The sequence below is a fragment of the Vidua macroura genome, chromosome 1, assembly GCF_024509145.1.
Source record: "Vidua macroura isolate BioBank_ID:100142 chromosome 1, ASM2450914v1, whole genome shotgun sequence".
Lineage (NCBI taxonomy): Eukaryota > Metazoa > Chordata > Aves > Passeriformes > Viduidae > Vidua > Vidua macroura.
The window spans coordinates 21,688,785-21,710,849 of record NC_071571.1 but is presented as its reverse complement, the minus strand read 5'-3'; the positions used below and the strand labels follow the sequence as shown (position 1 = coordinate 21,710,849).

The following is a 22,065-nucleotide window of genomic DNA, read 5'->3' as shown; positions in this document are numbered from 1 at the left end:
ATGGTGGGAACGCATGCACTACACACACCCTTTTCAATGGCTTCATTAAAACATTCAGAAAAAGAATTGTAAATTGCACATGAAGCCAAAAACAGACATCAAAATGCAGCAAAAGAAGAGGGGCCCTTTGCACCTAAGTAACTTGTATTGATTTATACAAGGTAGGAGTCCCAAGATATTTGTATATGCTGGAACAGCTCTAAAAAATGAGAATTATAGAATTAATTTACAAAATACCTAAAGTATGGTCCTTCTGTGTTTTTATTCACATCTTCTACCCACTTAGCTACATTATATTCTCTTTTGAACCATGGGTTTAAATACCTGCAGAAAGCAATGGAAGGAACAGAGAAAGCAGAAGAACAAGAATAGAAAATCTGAGAACACACAGCACAAGCTTAGCAAGGATGTCTTCATCCCCAAAATGCAAAATATGGCAAATAAATCAGTATGGATTTGGGTGAGGACTAGGTAATGTGTACAACTGCATGAGAAAATCTGACCTACAACAACTCATGTTTGATTAATCTGGAAACTCTTTGGGATACATCATTCATTTAATGTCTTAAGGGTAAAATTCACTCCTATGCAGAGGGCCAGCATTAAGCTCATGGTTTGAACTCCCTCATGATTACAAAATAAGGATGAAGGGGCATTTTGACTTCAGTCATGATGTTTGCTTGCCAAAGACACACTTTGACACCCATCTAGATAAATTGTAAGATAATGGCTAAAAGACCACAGAATCTTGGGCTTGACCCTTTTTACAGGAATGAATTTCAGCCTCATCGTGTTAAAAGGTTTGAATTTTTTGCCACTATAGTGACAATTTTTACACTTACAGGCAAACAACCTTCTGATTTTTCAATGTTCATTTAGTTTGGCTTTAATGGAGGTAGGCTGCAGGGTTATCTCATGTTTTATAGAAGCAATGTTGACACCAAAACCACATTTTTTAGGAAAAAAAAGTCTGAGTTGTATACTCATATTAGTTACATGAAAAATTATGAAATAAAGATGATGTTTAATTATCTGACAACAAATTACCAAGGAAGAAGAAAACTTTTTTGTAACAAATTTTTCCCAATAACAAGATAAGCAAATTCCTCCCCCTCTGTCACGTCAACAAAAAAGGGAGATGCAGAAAATAGGAGTCTGCCTGGATCAATTTAAAGTTTGTTCTTGTTACAGATAAATGGCAACAATCAAATGATTATTTGTGATCACCATCTTTATACAATAGAAACTAGCACAATGAAATAGGAAACAAATTTTAACCAAGGAAAATGGGAAAGAAAATTCCTCTTTAAGTTATTTTTGATACCTCTGGTGCAGTTCTTGCCACCCTTATTTATGGGAGTGACTCCAATGACCTCACATATGGGAACAGGCCTTGCAAGTTATTGCTCGGATGAATAAAAGTTGGGCCAAATCATGTCATTCAACCCCCTCCATATTTCAAACAACGATGACAACAAAAGCAGCAGCACTTTTTCAACTTCTTTTGCTCCTTTTTTGCTCTGGAACGTCTCCTCCCCGCCCCGCGCAAGCACAGCCACAGCTCTCAGAAAGTACTCGCCCTCAGCCACAAGTGCTTCTAAGTAGCTTCCTCAGCTCGCTTATCTCTCAGGAAATGGGAGTGCTTTATGCTTTCCAGCTTGGGGTCTTAGAGAAAGAAAACGTCAAAAGCGGTAGCACAGCAAAACAGATGAACCACAAGTGAAACAGCAGACTGATGCCAGCATCACCAGGAACTAATAAAGTTCTGCTTTAGCTTTAATTGTACGTTTTCTTGTACTTGCTGCAGTACTTTAAACTGGTATTTTTTCATTTGATAGGGTCTTTTGGTAACCATGAAACACTCCCAATCTGGCTTCCTGCATTAGAAAACAGTGTAAGGTGCTATCAAAGCATGCAATTGTTGCACAACCATGTTGCAGGGTTTCCTGGGTCTGGGTGTATTACAGACCATCATTCACCACCTCAATCCATCTTTTACAAAAAGGTTAAACTCAAGTTACTGCAGACCACTACATGATACCATTGGAAAGCCTCAGGCTGATGTTTCTGGCCACGTGTTCATTAGTAATGGCCAGAATCCACATTTTCTTTGGGTGAGAAATTCTGCTTTGAAACAAGGTGTCCTTACGCATAAGCCTAGAGCTAGACCGACAGCTCGATTTGGCTCTTAGCGCAACATGCAACAAGGCAAAAGACCTGGGCTCAAGAGTACTCGTACTCCTCAGGCTGGCGAGGAGGAAGGGTAGCTAGCGCTGCATCAGCAGGAGCACCTCCAAGCAGTCACGGTGTTTTGCCACAGTGAAACTATCGGATACTAGGGAAGGGACTTTTCACGGGACAAAATGGCAGCCCAGAATGCAGGGGCAGGTGAGACTGACCTGTGATCCCGACTCCCTGTTTGGGGGTGGTCGGAACCCCCTGGGCTTATGCCTTGGGTAGGGATTTGGTGGGCGAGAGAAAGCCCAGGCTCAGATGCATGGGTTACCCGGCTGCAAAAAGACAATATATAATAGAAAGTCTAAACCAAAGACGTTTGTATCAGTTACAACAACGAGGAAGACAAATGCTAATAGGAAAAGCAGTGCAAATTAACAAAGGTCTGAATTGCTATCTGTTCCTGGGACCTGTTTTAACACAAGCTCCCAATTAAACTGTCAACTTATTCAGAAAACTCTCATAATTCCTGGATAATTCTAATTGATTTTAACAGAGAACTATTAATCGGGCTATTTCATCAGCCATGTTTCCGAAAAAGCATTTGGCCTGTTGGCATTCCATGAAACAGCTGCCTTTAGTAAAGAACAATTATTTTGTTATCGAACATCCAAAACCAATTAAAAATGTCTCAAAATATCTTTAGTAGTCTCCTCAGAGCTCTATGCACAGCATAAGCCTTGTTCATGTATGCTAGGTCCAAGGGTCACGCAAAGGTGTGAGCAGAACATTTTTCAGGAGCTGCCCAAAGTGTTCGCAACTCCCTGTCAGTGCTGCTCATGAGGGCTGCAGACTTCAAACCTTGCTCAGTCCTTAAGAAATTTTGTTTAAACCATTAATGGCACAATTTGATTTGATTCTTGGCTGTATACAAAAAAAACCCTGTGCATAATGTGTGCAGTTACTGCAGACCCATGCATACAAGTATCTTTGTAGGCAACCACACCAGTGTGCTTCTGCTTAAAAAAAATTGAATTCTGCACAAGATAAGGCATTAATAAACCAAATTTTATAATGGTTAACTACAGTCTGCTAATTACAAGAGGCCAACACTGTTATCCTTTTTCTTTCATATCAACAAGTATGCTTTACTAGACTCCTAAGGGCCACACAAGCTGACTTTCTAAATACTGCTTCAGAACAGATTTCAATATTATTCTGTATTTCCCTGACAAGGTAGAAAGGTAAATTGGTCTGGGAAAAGCCTCCATGTATTCTGCAGCATCCTCAAAGCAGCTGGTGTGGCTTTTTTTTTTCCTAAATGACTAAATGCTGGTCACAGTTAGATCATTCTCAGTCCATTTTTTCTCCTTGCAAAACAAGCTGTCTCTCTAACCAGAGATAATTGCCCTCTAACAGCCCTGGCAGTTCTCTCCATTCCCCACTGAACTGACACAGCATGAGGATCATTCCATGGGAGCTCTCTCTCCAGCTGGTGACAGGACTGCCAAGGAGACTCGGACAAGCCATTCAGGCCTGTGCAGACCTGATCAGGAGAAAGAGCATTTTCCTGCCTGGAAGGCCTCTCCCAGGAACACACACACTGTGCTTCATCCCCAAAAGGTTGCTGCATGGCCCTTGGGAAGTACAAGCCTCCACCCTGTAGCATCAGGGCTGCTGCTGGGTTGAGGCACCACCGTAACAAGCAGCAAGAAGGAAAGTAGAGAATTAGGTGGAAATTCAGGGGCACCTTTAAAAGAGAAACAAATATACAGGGAAAAATATTTCCAACTCACAATATCTATGTCTGCCTGCTTATTTGATGCTCCAAAGTTCTCAGAGCAAATCTCATTTGTGTTTTTGGCAGTTCAGCCAGACTAATTTTGATTTTATCAAACTATCTCATGCAAGGAGAAAAGAAAATGAGAAAAATAACATTTCAGAGTTTATCAACACAAAGACAAAGAGCACAGAGACTCTTGAGATAAACTTCTCCAAGGGCTAAAATTCCTGATTCCATGATGCTATTTTGGCCATGCAATATAATTGCAATGTGCATCAAAGTATTGTTTCTGTAATTTGTAACATGGGGTTTTCTCTAGGAATCCTTTCTGAGCCTACTCACCTCAAGACAGTGCACTGCAGGTGAAATAAAAGTTTCAAAACAAACTCAGAATTCCCAAACCAAAGAAAATGGGGCCCAGAGAGCAATTAGCATTATCAGCTTCCAGCAGGGTTGGTATCAAGCCCGTTTGCCCATCAAGGTGCAAAGTTAGTAGTCATAATATGGGGAAGGACACTGTCACTGCCACCATGGTCAAAGAAGGGGCCATTCATGTGGGGTGGAAGTGCTGTAAGAGCAGGCCAGTGCTTTTGATGAGCACAGAGGTTTCCAGCCATTCACCACTCATTCACAAGAGGGGCCTGAACCAACAGTACATAAGAAAGGCTCTTTCTGTGTGGGGAGCACTGCACACATGGGCTCTTCAGGAAATGTAACCAATAAATCAATAAGCCATCAACTCTAAGCTGTATTGGAAAAGTCTAGGGATCAGTCACTTGGTAGAAACTTTAATTACCCACTGATCGCAGGGCTTAGTCAAGACTGGCTGTTTCAGGCTTGCAATGGCAAACTTCAAGGTACTCTCAAAGCAGACAGATAATACCTCTCCTAAAACCTCCAGGAAAGTATGCAGAGATACAAATCTCTAAATCTGCAATGGCCCAACCCAGGGTGAAGACAAGGGTAGGAAACAGTCAGGTTATCAGAAACTCAGCATTGAACCAGGATACACTCAGCAATGGCAGTTTACTGTAGACAAAAGCCTGCAGTGATGGTGCAGGCTGCCACCATGATTGGGAATTGCTATGGGAACGACTGTGAGGAAGCCTACATAAAAAAAGAAAATTAATAGTTAATTTTTAAAGAATACATAAAAAGAGGTTGAAATACATTAGCCAAACCATTTACCAGATTATCAGTCAGCAATCAGAATGGGCCACAGAGCAAAAATGCAGCTGTCTACTTTTAAGTAGTCTTAATTTCCATCTACAAAACACAAATATGAAAACTCTACTTTTTGGCTTTGCTTTTTTAAATTCAGACTTACTCAGTTGAATTAGACCGTGGCCTAAATCTTTTGCCTCTGACTTTCTTTCTGTTTCCTCCTATATTACCTGAAAGAAATCAAAGGACAAAGACAGTAAAACAACTTGAAACTCACCTGCCCCATGCCAAACTGTATATTCTTTTTGCATCCATAGCAAAAGACTTGCTACCTTTAACTTTAACCATTAACCTTTAACCATTTAAATCTCACAAGTATGTTCCTCTTGGAATTACCTCAGACACTTTCTCTACTTTTTGCTGCAACTGTTCAGAGAAAAAAACTCCTTTATTTCAGCTGTTATTTGACAAAATCACTACACTTCAAGAAAAACACTTAACACTGCCTGATAAAATCACAGAAGCTGGCAATAGTAAATAGATTTCTTTCTCTTTTTCATGTTAGCTCACACTGGAGGGAGAAATTAAGTGTAATTTCTTTGTGACAAAGCACTGTGCAAAAAAGGCACTTATGTAGGGTGCTGCTAAATCCTAATTCCAAGTTAATAACAACTAGCATAATTTTAAGGAGTCATGCTGCTGTCCTAAGATCAGCTAAACTTCCAGCAGAGCAGCAGTGGTCCAGAGGCTGGTTTCCACTGTGGCCAGCACAGTGGTTCACACTTACCTTGCCAAGAATTACTCCTAGGCCTCCCATTTTCACAAATGTCTGAAATATGTTTTGTATCTGGGATCCTTTCACTCCAGGAATGAGATAATCCATTTGACCTGGAATAGGAGGGCTCAGATGCGGTTATTGTTAAGGGTATTGTCTCACATCAATGTTAGCTCAGTGGTTTGGTCACATTCCCGAGGCCAGTGACAAAACACAGCCTAAGGTCTGTCTGCACTAGCAGAGCATCTAGGATTTCCGATTAAACTCTGCAGTTACACCTTGCAGCTGTCCCTGCAGTGGTTCCATGTGCCCACATTCAAGAGCCAGGCATCAGCACTGCTTTCTCACTCGTCTGCTGTGGAATGCACAAACACCGGCGCACACCAGATTTCCTTTGGATTTGCAGCTCTGCCTCAGTTCCTAGATGGTAGATGCTCTTACTACTGTGCCCATTTCAAGGCTTTTTCATCTCACAGTCAAGTACATCTTGCTTGCAGGCTGCCCACTCCCTCCTTATGCTGCTGCAGGAAAGCCAGGACAGCTTCCCTCGACCCACTGCTTCTAGTCTCAGGGGCTCAGGAATTGGTGACGAGCATCCTCCCACCCAGAGCTGGTAGTGCCAGGGGAGAGGTAACTCTGCCTCATTTTTGCTAATTTTCAACGCTTATATTTTATCAGCCAATTGCTGCAGTATATACTTCTAATGCTAAACTCAAAGCCAAAAATAGTCTTTTTATCTAGGTGTTTGGTGCAAACTGTTTTTTCTTTCCTCTTGCATTCTTTTTAAGAGCCAGAGATGTATGTGGCGATGTCCAACATGTGGGGTTTTGCAACAGGCTGCCTCTTGTTGAACTAGAGCTGCTGCTCAGCTGTTTACCATGAGCTCTACAATTATTTCCAAAAGAGAAGAGGAAGTTGAAAAATCCACAATAGGTGGCTTACATATTACAAAGCCTTGCTTAAAGGAACTATTTTTGAAGTTTTTAAGTCTGGATACTTGCATTTTTCAGTCTCTGCTTTCCTTGGGGGCATCTCAGAGATGCTGTTCAGTTTTCAGAAGCTCAGGCTAATCACAGCCACACTGAGGTGAGCCCAGGGTTTCATTAATTCAAACTTAATCACATCACAAAAGATCTGAGAAACAACATATCCACTGACAAATTTTCAAACACTTCCTCCTCCTCTTCAAGGTCTCTTTCAAGTTCAGAAATGTCTTGCTATATAATGGTTTTGGTGTTTGCTCTTTCATAATAGCAAGAGTTATCATAAAGTTATGTGTTAATCCTTGAACATCCTCTGAGTACCAGCTAATATTCCATAGTGCTTTCCAGCATGGAGAAGCCCAGGCAGCTGATGGCCCAGTCACTCTAACATCTCCCAAGAGATGCCATCCATACCAGCACACAGAGCAAATCAAAACCAGCTTGGAAGGTAGGAGGTAGCACTCTGGGAATTCAAATGGAAGGACTATGTCAGCTGTATCACAATGTTAATGGAATATTTGTCAGACTTACTTTTCCAGACTTGACAGTGGCACAACATACCTGAACTGGTGGTGGGAACAACAAAACTCTCTAGTACAGACAGACCTTAGAAATCATTAGTTTTTTGGAACAAATAATAGAGACACATGAAATAAATGAAGTATGAAATAAACACAGATACTACATGAAAGAAGAAACACATTAAGTTACAGTATTTAAAAATAACTTTTTTTTTTAACTGGTATTTAAACCTGATAGACAAAGCTATGAAAACTTGTTTTCCCAAGACTTTATTTCAAAATTTTAACCAAATTAAAAAAGATTGTCTAACATAAACAGTGCATCATTTAAGATTAATGCTTGCTTCCTGAAAAAAAAAAAACCACCCACACATCTAAAAAGCCGAATTTAAAAATCAGAGGTAATTAAGTAATCACTACTGGAGTTTCCCTAATAACACAATCATTAGAACAAACTGAATGAAGTTGTGTATAAGATCAAGCTGCTATACCAAAATAGAAAACGTCACTACATATGTGTCCCTTCCATACATTTTCTTTATTTTCATTGAAATAATAGCAAAGAAAATGGCTTCATCAACTGCACAGCTGTAGGCTGCTTAGTGGGGCAAGAATTGAGAATTGCAGTTTTCCTGTGGAGCAGTTCATGACTGTCAATTCCTCTAGGACACAGTGCTTCTCATAAATTCTTTTACAGTGCTAGCTGAAGATTTTCATATAAAGAAGCTTTAACTGCAGAGGAACAGTGAACATCATGATCTTAGCAATTACAGTGCTTTTAAATGAATCTTCCCTTTTAAAATGTTGACATTTTTAGGCAACTGGAACAATAAAGGGATTAGTGAAATCTGATCAAGGGCAAAAGCTAATTCTCTTTAATCTAACAACAGCAAGCAGAAAACTGCAGAAAGTCTTTGTAGAATTATTTTCTAAGATAACACTTGGTGACCATTTAATCTTTGTAGAATTATTTTCTAAGATAACACTTGGTGACCTAGCCTAATAAGTGGAATAAAATGCAATCACTATCTTCTTTAATATGAGACAGCAGAAGTCTAAGTCAACACACTGGATTAATGACACTGACAAATAAAGATATAAAAATAACATTTATATTAACATTTTATGTTTATAACTATTATTGAAGAAAGACAATGTTCCTTTTCTTTGATTACATGACATTGATTAAAAAAGTTGTTGGTGTTTTATTTAATTTTTTTCAGACAGCAATTATTATTACAGTCTACTTGAAATCAATTCCCAAGCAGGGATATTATGAAAATTTTATTAAACAAAAATTGGTTTGCAATGCAAAATTTTTTTATTCTGGCCGAATCATACTAATTAGCAACTAGGACACAGGAGAAAAATCAGTAATCAAAGCAAAAAGGATGCTATTTCAAACATTCCACAAAGAAAGAAGAAAGAGTCAAACCTGCTGCAAAACAATGAAATGTTCTGACTAATGGAATAATGGGTGATGGAACAGGTAGAAATCTGAAAATGCGACAGAAAAGCAGACCTCTTCTTAGAACTAGATGCAGAGTTTGTGCTGACTCCAGGAGGCATGTCGCTATAAAAAGAGTCGGCCTCTCCCGGCTTTTTTACATAATCTCCCTGGGGTATTTGTCTGAAGTGTAATAAACATTGTAGAGTCAGAAAACATGACAGGAACTAGAATGCACACAAACATGCATGAACATTAGTTTAAAAGAAAGAGACAAGGATAGCAATCCTTGAGAAAACCTGTTAACCACACACAATAAAGTTATTAAATAATTCAACCATCTGAGAGAAAACTCCCACAACGCTTCTGTTATGTGCAGAAGAGTGGATTATGTGGTTTTGGAAAGAGAAAACAAGGAAAAACGTTAACTCTGACCACAAATTTCAAAGTGAACAGTTAGTGATTCTTGAGATACTGGATAACCAGTCCAGACATTCCAAATAGCTCATCACGCTGGTTGCAAAAAACACCAGTACTGAGTCTAAGCTGAATACATGCCTGCATCAAAGAGGAGCTCAGGAATAGTGAATGCTTTTTTCCTTCTGAGGTAGATGCTTACCATTTAACTTGTGATCATGATAGAATTCAAGAGTAGCAATCTGTTGAGCTGTTTAAATCTCAGGAGGATAAAAACCTCCAGTTTTTTAACTGAATTCTTGTGTAAGGTAACTAACACCAGTGTCAGAGATTCTCAGCTACTCCTGATTACCACAGTAGACTCAATCTGCCAAGACACACGACAGTAATGTAATAGTTTATCCTTTTCCAGAACTAGAAGCTCAGCTATGGTTAAAAAAAAAAAAACACCAAAAAAAACCCACCAAAAAAAAAAAAAAAACCACTAGAAAGTGCTAATCAAGTTATGCAAAGTTTTTGCAGATGGCGAATTCATCACCAGCAGAGAATACCTGCCATGCAAATATTCCAGTTTTAGTTCCACTAGGTTTAAAAATCCTCCCAAGTACAGGTAATTACTTTTATAGTTGACTATTTCGTAATATCAGCATCAGTATTTATTCAATGACACACTTTCCAAGACATTTTTGCTACAGGCTGCTCCAGGTTGATTCATATTGTGTCCAACTACAGACCTAAACTGTTACCTCTCCATTCCATATCTAGATTTCTAATCCTTCTGAGGTATGTAAAGTATACAACTATATGGCATAAATCATTAGTGCAATGCAGTATTTCAATTCTCCATCTTCTAAAACCTCTAGAGTTTCAGTTCTTATCCCATTCCTCAACTGGCACATGGGTGTCTTCAGAGTTGGCTCAATGTGGGCAGATCTGCTCCCCAGAGTTCCTCTAGCAAACTGCTCTCTCACTGCTCCATCAGATATAACTTTTCCCATGTAGCTGTGCCCTTTAAAGCCACACTATTCCAGCTGGCAGAATCCTTGCTAATTGGCTCTACTTACCACTTTCAGTTTACTTGTTTCAACTTGCTTAGTACCAAGTATAATCCTTATGTCATGTTCAAAAATATTATAATGGCTTGTTTTCATTGTTATTTAAGGAGTCGGGTTTTTTTGTTGTTGTTGTTTTTTGTTTTTTTTAAAGGGACTGTCTGGACAATCTGGTGGGTATGTTTTTTCATTTATGGAGCACTCCTTGTACTAACCCAAAAATATTCTATTTAGAAGTCAGCCTACAGTACTTAATTTTATGCATGAAGGAGATTTAGTTACTAAATATCTTCCTCATATTTAAAATTATGGAGTCCTCCATTACCTTCAGAAGCCTCAGCTCATGTTGGTTCCCACTCTGCCTGTGCTCTCACACACAGCTGCAGACTGGCTGCACACTCACAGCTCTCTGGCCATAAAGTAATTTCTGGAGATGAAGGTATCTGAAGAAGTTACATTCTCTAGTATTCCAATGCAAACATACATGGAGCGGACTCTGTTTTGAGGTTTCTTCTGCTCTGTCCTCAGCCAATACTGAAACATCCACAGCAGCATGACTTGATGGCCATGTTAGTCTCCGTTTATAGATACATCAGTTTCCACTAAGCAGCACCAAACCCTTAAATTCTGCCTTCCTTGAGCTGGGTGGCATTCCCTACCCACCAGCCTCTGTATAAACCTTGACTTCAATAGTGTTGTCTTTTACTTGTTACTGTACCTGTGGCCTATCTGACCCTGTAGCACGCAACTAGCACTTGACAGGGCTTTTCCACTTTTTACAAATATTTTGAGCCTGGCAGAGAAAGCATTACACAAAGGGAAATGGAGAACAAGCACAACGGGTAGCAGCAACAAACAAAGCAGCAGCTTGGAGCAGAAGGCAACGATACAGGCAGAAAACAGGGGAATTTGAGAAATCCTCTTATGTGTTGGGGACTGGGAGAGGAAGGAGCCAACTCCTTCCCACAAGACCCATCTGCCAGGCAGATGCCTGATCAAAGGGAGGTAGTCTTCCAGGAGCCAAACATAAGTCACTAGGAAAACTGCTTATTTTTGGCCACAAGCTTGAGATGAAGAAAGCTCAGCCCTGTGCTGAAACCAATCCTGTGCTTTAGCTATGAATCAATGGAACAGGGTGACAGGAAAGAATGGGCTCTTTGTCCACACAGCAATTTAATTGCATTGTATTTTTAACTGCAAAGAAGCTCCAGGAATTAATTTGTCTCAAAAGGCTCCTGAACATCATGTTAATATTAATTATTCAGTTCTTAGCCTCCCAAGAACACTTTTATCTCTAATAGCTGATTTTCAGTGTCTCTTATTGGAAATATTCTCCTGTTTTCCTAAATGAAACAGTCTATTGCAGAAGTATGAAAAACATTGGTTTTGCTCCTGAATCCAGTGAAATCAGGATTTCAAGCAATGCATTATAGAATACTGATTTCACATATTATTTAAAATATGATAACCCATCTCAATATTTTCTTTGTAGCATGTAAATGAGCGAAAGAGAAGAAAAGATATTTTCAGAGACTTCTAAGATACATTCCACTACTTCTATCACATACCTCTGTCTTCTGTAGTTTCTTTCCATATAAATAGAAGAGAAAGGAAGAAGAATGAGTTTTTAGTATGCAGGTACACATGGTCAGTAAGACTAAAAAAATGTAAAAAGAAAAGCACTGTATACAGAATGAAATTTTTGCTCAAAATATTTCTACAAAATCACTTCTGAAATAAGCATATTCACAAATATACTACATCAGAAGTATTATACATTAGAATAAACAAGAAAAATATATTCATTATTCATGTTGATGGCTTGTCAGCGCTGAGTGTAAGGTGCAGTTCATGCTGGGTTTAAGCCTGTTCACTGTGAAGCTGTTAGTGAGAGGTGCACTCTCGTCCTGAACCTCCAAAAATTAATCCCACTGGCTAGACATGATCTCAAAATGAGCCATTAACTTTTAGAGTTTTACTCTAAATAAAAGTCCAGATTTTCAGATACTGCCAGAAGTTGAGGGTGATATATGAAGACAGTATATCCTGCTTTTCTACTATCCTCATCTTCATGGTTTTTATTCCAAATGCTTCTTTCCTTACGTATTTCTGAGCTGCCCTCAGCCTACCTCAGTCTGGCAAACCAGCAGGGGCTGTGCCACTTCATTATGCCAAACCACTGGGGCTGTGCCCCAGCCACCGCACTGCCTGAAGCTGAGCCTGCCCTGCCCTCCAAGCACAACAAGGATCTAGGGACAAACGACTTCAAGAGACAGTCTCATCCAAACACAGATGATAAAGTCAGTACCTTGAATATTTTTTTACTACAAGCAAAAAACATAAATCCCTCTGTTTTTATAAGAAATTCATAAAAGAATTAAAAAGACCAATCAGGCTAATATAATCAATTTTGCCTCTCAGTGAGCACTGACATCTCTACACCAGGAGAGAACTTGAGCCTTATTTGCAAATTGCAGATCTTTCCTACAAAAAATGTGCTTGAATTAATTTCAGGATAAGCTGACTAAATATAATCATCTATTTAATGAAGCCTATGGTTAAATGCTTTGCTGGCTAACTGAGAGCTAATCTTGCTATATTTACTTCATCATGAGGAAAAATTTATAATTTAATCAGATCATATTCTTGTATTTCCTTTGTCACATACAGTAAAATCATAATCTGATCATCTAAAAAAAAAAGAAAAAGAAATTACTAAGTGATAAATAAATTTCAAATTTGGATCAAGCTCTCTAAAACCACATACAAAGATAAGAATTGCTTGAAAAATGTTAATATGATAAAAATGTTAATGTATAAATATTGTTGAATTTGGATTCTTTAGATTTTTTTGAATTGTTATTTTCAAAACATAATCAGCTATCACATGAAATTCACATATTTTGAAACTCGATAAAGAAGAATAAAATGTACTTACTTGTAACCCCAACCAGTTATTCCTAAAACGAGAGCCAACACTAAAATGGTGCCAGCAATAGCCCCTATTATTATATTTGTGCTAACCACACCTGGAAACACAAGAAAGACGAAAAATATACATGGTTTTAGGAGAAAAATACACAAAACCTGTAAATGCACCATCTTTCTAAAACCAGTTGGAACAACTTTCACTAGGCTGATGAATTGTAACCCATGATACACTCTTGAAGCAGAGCATGGACATAAAAAGACCACTTTACAACTGATTTACAAATGATTTACAAGATCACTTGTAAATCAAGCTTTGACTTTTGTGTCTGTTTCCATTAACTGAATGTTTATTACATGGGAAACCTGTGCCAGGTATGCCAAAACAGTATTATCAATATTAAACTGCTGTAGGTTACATCCTTACAACCTGCCCTAACAAATACATGCTTACCATGGAATAAAACCAGACTACTTGTTTGGTTTTGCTCAAATGACTTCCATAGCTGAATAAATTAATCAAACGAAGGATTCTGGAAGATGTCCCCCCACAAGGATTTCTAATGACCAACATTTACAATCTCATTTTTCCACAATATATCTTTCTTTTGTACGCAAGACTAAAGAGGAATAAAAACTTCCACTCCAAAAATATAAAAGTCAGGCATTAGCTTTCCATCTAGATATGGAATGTCCCAGTAACCTTTTGCTTGTCCTAATCTATCAATATGCCTAATAAGGCCACTCAGATGATTGGGACAAGCATGGTGGAACTGGACCCACTGATATCAGCTCCCAAAGATGCACAGGCTGAGGCTTCATTTACAGACACTGAGTGCTTCTGCTGTGGGAGGAGAGAGGGGAATGAGGCTCCTGATGCTGCATCATGTTGTGTACTAACTGAAAGAGTAGGAGACCTAGTTTTGCTTAATGAACTTTCTTCAAATCCAAGAATTTTCAGTTGTTAAAAATTTTAACAACATACCTTTATTGATGGCATCCTTATCAAAAAATAGATCATCTTTGATGTGAGAACTGCAGTCATCTCCTCCCCAGAATCGGTCACAGACGCATTTTATTTCATTGCTACAAACCTGCAGTCAAAAGTGTAGCTCAGAAAAAAATCAGATTATTCATCCATTCCTGTAATTAATACCTCAAGTATAGGTACAGTGATAAAGCCATGATTTTACTGCTCACAAAATTTTGCTATATAATTTTTAATACATAGCAATTTTTTAAATTTATGTTAGGTATAAATGCATTAAATGTGCTATTATATTTTATATAAATAGATGTAATGTTTATTCAGTACATACTTTAACATAATCTGTATTTAATAGAAGCATTTATAATTGCTTTGGGAGACTGACCTTAATGATTTTTTTTCCTTCAAAATATGATGAAGTGCATGATTTCAGACGGAATAGGAAGTTTTAATGCAGTGCACAAGACAAAAGACATTATGAGAGAACAACTTCCTTGATCCCAGCTCAGTCACAGGGCCTTGGACGTTGTGTCAAACTGTGTGAGGGACAAGGGGGCTTGCCAGGGCCACAGTAAAGCCACAGACTGCACACTGAGCAGAGAAAATAGCCAAGAGCCAGCTCGCTGCCCTCTTTTTCAGAGTAAAGGAATTCTCAGCCCACAAAATCCAACATCATCAACAACTTCATGAATCTTCTTGGCTATTTATGTAATAAAGAGGGAATTAAAAAGAACAGGTCTCTGGAAGAACAGAGACCCAAGTTTCTCAGTTCATAAAACCTCTGTATTTATCCTCCAGCACATTGCTGAAGGAAATATCAATCAAGTTAGCAAAAGTGAGCAAAATCATTGATTGATAAAACTCTGTAAAACTAATACTTACTAACTATGACTCATTGTCTAAGATGCCTGGACTGGAATGCATTATATTTATTTATGTGCCTCTTTCCCTCTTCCTTTTCAAAAATTTCTCCAGTTTTATGGCTTCTAGTCAAACTGCTTGCTTCCTGAAAGGTCCAGCTAGTAGACTACACAAGGCCAGGTACTCAGCAAAACCAGCAAAAAGCACTAAAGAGTGCAAGAACATACACCGTGTCCTGAACAAATCTGGCTGTCAGTGGTGCCTGGGCAGGTGCTGAAGTTGAAGGCCTCGGTGGGGAGGCAGCGATGGTCGAGGCACACCATGTCCGGCCCACACGGCGTCCCGTTCTCCACATAGCCCAGGTCCGTGTCCTCATCGAGCTTCACGTGGCCACCACTGCAAGACAATCAAGAGGACCTTGGAGACTTGTGCTGTGATTAGAAGGGACTGCTTGAGAAACTGGGCCCAGGGCTGCTGCCTGTATGTCTGTGCTACACAATGCCCAGGGCCAGGTAAGAGTAAGTATTGCCTTAAGTGAGCTCACTGGGCCTAACATGAAACAGACCAAATCAGTGTATCTACATCAAACAAATGAAATCATGAACACAAGGACCATTTTTCCTGTGAAACAGCTTGAGTTAGACAAAATTCAGTTTACTTGTTTAGGACATCATTTCGTCTTACAGTTGTGTGAAGCTATCAAAACATACCACATCTATAATTAGACTTCAGCTACAATATAGCAATGAATTAGGCTACCAGTTAACTTTGGCAGTGCAGGCATATGTCTTAAGTACTCTGGGTACAAGAAGTACTTCACAAATATTAAAGAATGTAAAATCACAGGGCCTGAGAAGAGCATTACATCTCTACAGGCAAAATTAACTACTGAGGGGACTGCGAAACTGCCCCACAGGCAGTTAATTTTCTGAAGCTTAACAAAGGTTGAACTGAACTAATGGTTATGTGTTAATAGGAAAAAAAAATAATGGAAACAGTTTCTCTCCACTTAGGAATGAGAAAAGCTGCTTTTTTGTGCAAGATGGATATTGATTGTTCTGCTTTCAGGATTTCCAATTACCTGCAATTGTAGACTTTTCCATAGTGCAAGATTGATGTTGTGATTTCACCATCAAGTTCTCCAAGTCTGGGCACGCTGGATATATTGGAGCACAGAAGGTATCCACAAAGCACATCCCTGCATTGAAAGAATAAATAGATGCTCATAAAAAATAAAATTCAATGAAAATGGACAATCAAAAATATGATCACTTGCTTGGTAACCTATTTGTTATTCCCTGCTTTTCTCCCACTGACAATAACTCCCATAAATGATGCTGTTTCCCAAGAAAATTTTTCCCTTGGAAGTTAGATTGGGAAAACTCTGTTTTTATAACACATTATCAAAAATGCTCTGAGTAATAACAAGCAGAGAGCTGTCAAGAATAAACTACATCAAGCTGATTTAATGATCTATTAAGATACAGTAACTGGTCCATAGAGGAGCAACAATAGATACTAGTTCTAAATACACTCTCATAGGACACATATGTAAGAGAACTACAGACACCAAGTTTAATTCAACTGCTGAAGGGACTTCACTACTCATGTGTGGAGACTTTTGCACTGACAGAACAGTAGGGTCTAACATCTCCCATATTACTGAATATTTTTTACTTATGTATTTGTAATAGAGCAGAAGTAAGGTTAGCAAATCTGAGTTTAAAAAGTGGGAAAGAGCATTAGTTCACCTGTAGGCAGAACTAGAAATCAAATGTCATGGACAGAATGGAGAAATCTGAAAAAAGAGTTTGATAAGGTCTGGTGAAAGGTTCAGAAACTGGCAGAAATAATCAACTGGATATATGCACAATGTGAAAAAAATGCTTTAGGCAGCGACTTGCAGGAATATACTTGGAAAGTTACAATACCATGAAAAGTGAACAAAACATAGCAATGCAATGGCACAGCATAAAAAGTGAACACCACACTAAGATGTGAAACCAAAGGCTTCTCTCCTCTGCTAACCCTCACTGAGTTCTAGGACCACTTTTGGTCCAAACTCTCCCAAGCTCAGATAGTGCTCTCTTGTCAGGGATCATCTCTTCTTGGCATCCTACTCCCTCCAGGACTTCTTGCACAAAGGTCTGCAGAAGAAGGCCAGAAATCTGATCCATAGAGAGGCTTTTTGAGTCTCTTCTTGCCAACTTAAGAACTGGATCAGGGGTAAGAACCTCATTCTAGTAGCTTTCTAAATGGATCAACTTACTGTTTATTGCACTGTATCCAAGAGTCCTTGTCTCTTCCACAGTTTCCTTTCTCAGTCCCCTCAATATTCAGCTTCTCATAGCAGTACCTGTCAGCAGCCGCCACTTCTAAAAACAGAAACAAATCTCTTCTAAGATGATGACTTTGAAAAGCCATGTCATGAGAAATGGGGATACACAATCAAAGCAAGCAGAGCTTCCCAGTTTGTGAACTGACACACCATGATCTGCACGTGGCCCATGAAACTCTGTACAGTGCTCTTCTCAGTTAAAAGCTTTATGATGCCACCACTGGACTTTTGTTAAATTTTGTTCAGATTGATGAGAGTTTATTGGTCAAAAATGTCCCCACTGAAATAAACTAATGAACATGAGTACAGGCTTCCTAGATGGTTATTAATGAGAACTAAAGTTTCAGATTTCAGAACAAACACCAGTAGGTTAACCAACACTAGAGAAGGAGCTGCAAAAGAGAATGGAAAGACAAAATGATGGGTGAAAGAAAGGGAGAGACACACTGTTCTAGATGTTTTCAATGGTTCTCAGTATGTCTCTTCCATAATTTTTCTTAGTTAAGATAGTCTTTCAAGTCACATGTATTACAACCAACTTAGAAACAAAAGCATTCACTTACTTTCACCCCAGATATATTTACACTGCCGGTCCCTGGTTTTACATCTTCCTCCAAAGCAAATACCCTAGAGAGAAAGAAAAAAAAACCACAGAAAATAGTTCAAATTACTTGATTTTCCAAAATAGGTATTTCTATAATAGAAAGATTAGTCACATGCTTTATATTAAGGCAAAGAATATGTGATTCTATCTTCTTTTCATTAAAAATATGACTAGCATCCAGAAGTCATGAATGTTAGCAGAACTGTCGCAGGTGACTTCCAAAGATCCTAAAACAAAATCCATACAAAGCAATCTATAATAGCAGAAAGAATGTAAAACAAACTGAAGTCCTAATTACCTGTCTGTTATCACATGAATATCCATCCATTTTATGGATATTAGGAGAACACTATAGAAAGAGAAAATAATTAATAGATCATAGATCAGACAAACATGAAAGCAAAGTATACAACAAAAGCCATATGAAAAATCATTTCAGTATCATTCTGGTTTTTTTCAGCATTAACAGATTTAACACAATTTTTATACACCATACTATACAAAACATTCATAGCGATTTTGAGATTATAGGTGGGGTTCTTTTGTTTCACGAATAGAAGACAAAAAAATCACCTGGCTGGAATTTCCTGTGCAGTTCTCTGCAATATCACAATCATTCACTGCTTCTCGACACAAAACTCCTTTAGGTTCAAACTGGAAAAAGAAAGCATAGAAAATTAGTGTCTTCGTTTCTCCATATCTTGTCTTAAACGCAATGCTTCCTTACAGTTTTATCTAAAATAAAAAATGGGAAATATCCACACACTGACTGAAGTGGGAAGATTCTCTTTTCCCTGGTGAGTATGCTGCACCACTCAAGCCATTTACTGGTGCAAGTGGTACCACTCTCTGAGGCACCCCCTCCCAAGGGTATGGACTGTGGGCCCAAACAGGAGAAGTCTCTCCTGGGACAGAGGACCCCTGGTGGTGTCCAAACCCATACTGCAGTGGCTGGGAGCATTATTCATTTTTCCACTTTTCTCCAAGGAAGTATTTCTCCTGAACTGGCTGGGGGAGGGGCCAATTGAATCAGCTTTCTAGAGGAACCCCTTCAGAGGTTCTCTCCCAAATTTGCCCTAAACCAGGACAATTATCCTACCAGGTCACTGTGCCTTTTTGTGACTATTTTACTCTTCTTTACAGAACAGAAAAAGTAATCCTGATCTTCTCTCTAGGGATGAAGAACACCACAGAGCTCTACGTATAAACACTTTGGTTATTTTAATCCTCCATTGTTGTTGCAGAACAGGAACTATTAATAAATGCCCTGAATTCTGTACAGTTTGACACCATTTTCCAAGGGACTGGATACTTAACAATGAAAAGTGTACCAGTAACCTAATACAGACATTTTGGCTAAAGAATTACGTGCTAAGTCTCAAGGCCTGGAAAATAAGGAAGACATCTCATTTGAGGCATTTTTTAGTGTTTCTGGTCATGGACATATTACAGACTCCTTATTTTTCCTCAAAGTTTTCTTAAGACTGTGATACCCAGTTCATTTTGCAGGCCTGTGATTTTTTTTTTTTTTTTTTTTTTTTTTTTTTTTTTTTTTTTTTTTTTTTTTTTTTTTTTTATCTGCATGCACATACATTTTTTGGGGGACAACTGCTAACTCCAAGCTGGTGTGAACAGTCACACATTAGTGGAAGAGCTAGATTATGGTACTTTCTCAGCCCTCAGCTTCTTTTTTCTACCAGTCACTGGAAAAATGCAGACAGACACAAATGCTGTCAGAGACACTACAGGATTCTGGGATTTATAATCACCATGTATTGCTTGCAATCCCTCCTTCACTCCTGCTTTCAGGCAGGATATTACAGGGGAAAGTAACCCCAAGTTTGGGAGCTATTACATAGAGTCTTTTGAGTTGTTCTGATAAACACAGTAGTAAAATTCTACTTTTCTGTTCATTCACTCACCCTTACCACTCTGAAATGAGATAAATCCTTCTCTCATTTGCAAAAAAATAAGATAGGTATACAAAAGCTTTGTTTTGTTCTGATAGTCTTTAATATGGTGCCTATGTGACTTGGATTCTTGAGCAAAATTCACCCACACTGGCAATCTGCTGATTTTTCAAATTATTATTACATTTTAAAAGGGAATGTGCTTAAAGAAATGTGATCTGTTCCAGCATAATCTGTGCTTTTTTTTTTAACATTAGGATGAGCACAAAGTCAAGAATGTGGTCCACAGTTATTATTAATGATCCTCCTAAGGGAATGAAACCCTCAAATGTGCAAAGATAAAAATATCACACATAGTACACCACAGTTTTAACTACATTAATATTAATTATCTTTATTACTAAACAAGTACAAACAACAATTTGAAGTCATATTTAACAGGGCTCCCTTACAGTCATGATCTGGTTAAACCTCCTTTCACTATTTACTGATGTATCAAGAAGAATAACTTACAGTTTACACAGGGCTTGATTCCCTTTACTCAATGGGATTTCAGTCAGTCCAAACAGAAGGAGACACAGGCAGACCAAACTGAAACTGAAGTCAGGTGTCTTTTAGATTAATCCTTCTGAGTAATTCTGCTGGCTGCGCTTTTGTGTTTTTTACTCTATCCTTCCCTCAGACACTCTGTGGTACAATTTTCCCATTCAGTCTCATGGGGCAAATCCAGAGCAACACATACGGCACTGAGAGTGGCACCTGGATAAGGATGGGCGTGTTCACAGAATGACAGAATGATTGGGGTTGGGAGGGACCTTAAAGATTGTCTAGCTCCAACACCACTGCCATGGGCAGGAACACCTTCCACTAGCTCAAAGATCCATCCAACCTGGCTTAGATCACTTCCAGGGATGGGGCATCCACAGCTTCTCTAGGCAGCTTGTTCCAGTGCTTCACCATCCTCATAGTGAAAAAACAAGGACATTTAATGAAACCTTTATGGTTAATTCATTCTTTAAGCAAGGATGTCTAATGAGATCTCATAGAACTTCAACCTGATTCAAACTTGTCTGAAACTGGAAGGATTCAATTTACCTCTGCATTTGATGACAGTCCCTGCCCCAAAAAAGCCAAGCCTAAAAGACAGAGTACAGCCTCAGAAAAACCAGATTTCAGCCAGTTTTAAAAGGTAAGCTTTCAGAAGAGTAATCACAAGCTCTGCAAGGGAAAACACAAGTGCTGTAGTGCCTGCAGCCACCTGGATGCATTCCCACCAGGCTGCTACAGTAAAGGCCACTGCCCTTACCCGGCACTTCCGACAGCAGAGCCCGTTGCTGCACTGGGAGCCCGCGGTCAGGGTGCAGGTATTGCAGCACTCTCCTCCTTCACTGGCACACTCCTGGCAACACACACACACAGAGAACAGAATACATGGGAAAAGCACATGAACCCCAAGCTTTTATTACTGCTCATCTTAGCACACTACCTGAATGGATTTTTTTTATTCCTTTAGGCACCTAGAGGCATCATGCCTTTGAAGGTCTGATTCTGCACAGGCAGCTATTACTATGAATCCTTGGGCACACGACCTTCACCCTGCTTACCTTCCTCCGCAACTCTTGGACAAAGCTAGTTGCTAATTTAAAGTACATTGCACTTACCGCTATTGTCCCACAGTCACATTCCTCTCCATCTTCCACAAAGCCATTGCCACATTCTGGAGGATCCAGAAGCTGCATGGAAATTCAGAAATCAAAGGGCATGTCTCTTTTAAGGGAATCATTGTCTTATTTGCTCTGTGCAACATGGTTTTTAAGCTAGCTCTCCAAATGCATTAACTGAAAAGCAGTCCCCATGACTCAGGGAGACACAGAGTGACACAACACAAGTGAAACATACAGAGAATGAACACTTGAAAATTAATACAGCAATGCTGCCGAGTCACATGGTATCTTCTGTGCATAGGTGTCAGCTTTACAGTAAATTCTGTTTGAGCAGAAGTCACAATGAAAAACAAAAGGTATGACAATAAAGGAAAAAAAAATTAAAGATATGAGAATTTCATTATCTTCACAGTGGTTGCAAATGCTGTTGTTCTGAAGTTCAAGTGACAAAGACT

At 38.9% G+C, this 22,065-nt stretch overlaps 1 protein-coding gene across 4 annotated transcripts in view; it reads right to left on the bottom strand.

Annotated features, from left to right (window-relative positions):
* ADAM22 (ADAM metallopeptidase domain 22) overlaps positions 1-22,065 on the bottom strand; it is a 68,621-nt gene that overhangs the window by 24,180 nt on the left and 22,376 nt on the right. Inside the window, exons 12-26 of one of the 4 annotated variants that reach the window (XM_053985600.1) lie at positions 21,608-21,679; positions 21,253-21,345; positions 18,610-18,690; positions 18,335-18,385; positions 17,996-18,059; positions 17,364-17,469; positions 16,176-16,292; positions 15,322-15,490; positions 14,231-14,339; positions 13,256-13,346; positions 11,886-11,903; positions 8,924-9,031; positions 5,910-6,010; positions 5,286-5,352; positions 238-324 (exon numbers count right to left, since the gene is read on the bottom strand). In XM_053985600.1, coding sequence (XP_053841575.1) covers positions 238-324; positions 5,286-5,352; positions 5,910-6,010; positions 8,924-9,031; positions 11,886-11,903; positions 13,256-13,346; positions 14,231-14,339; positions 15,322-15,490; positions 16,176-16,292; positions 17,364-17,469; positions 17,996-18,059; positions 18,335-18,385; positions 18,610-18,690; positions 21,253-21,345; positions 21,608-21,679 — 1,334 coding nt within the window. Of the gene's footprint in view, positions 1-237; positions 325-5,285; positions 5,353-5,909; positions 6,011-8,836; positions 9,032-11,885; positions 11,904-13,255; positions 13,347-14,230; positions 14,340-15,321; positions 15,491-16,175; positions 16,293-17,363; positions 17,470-17,995; positions 18,060-18,334; positions 18,386-18,609; positions 18,691-21,252; positions 21,346-21,607; positions 21,680-22,065 lie in introns of all 4 variants that reach the window. The other 3 variants (XM_053985526.1, XM_053985673.1, XM_053985447.1) reach the window with 3 other exon arrangements.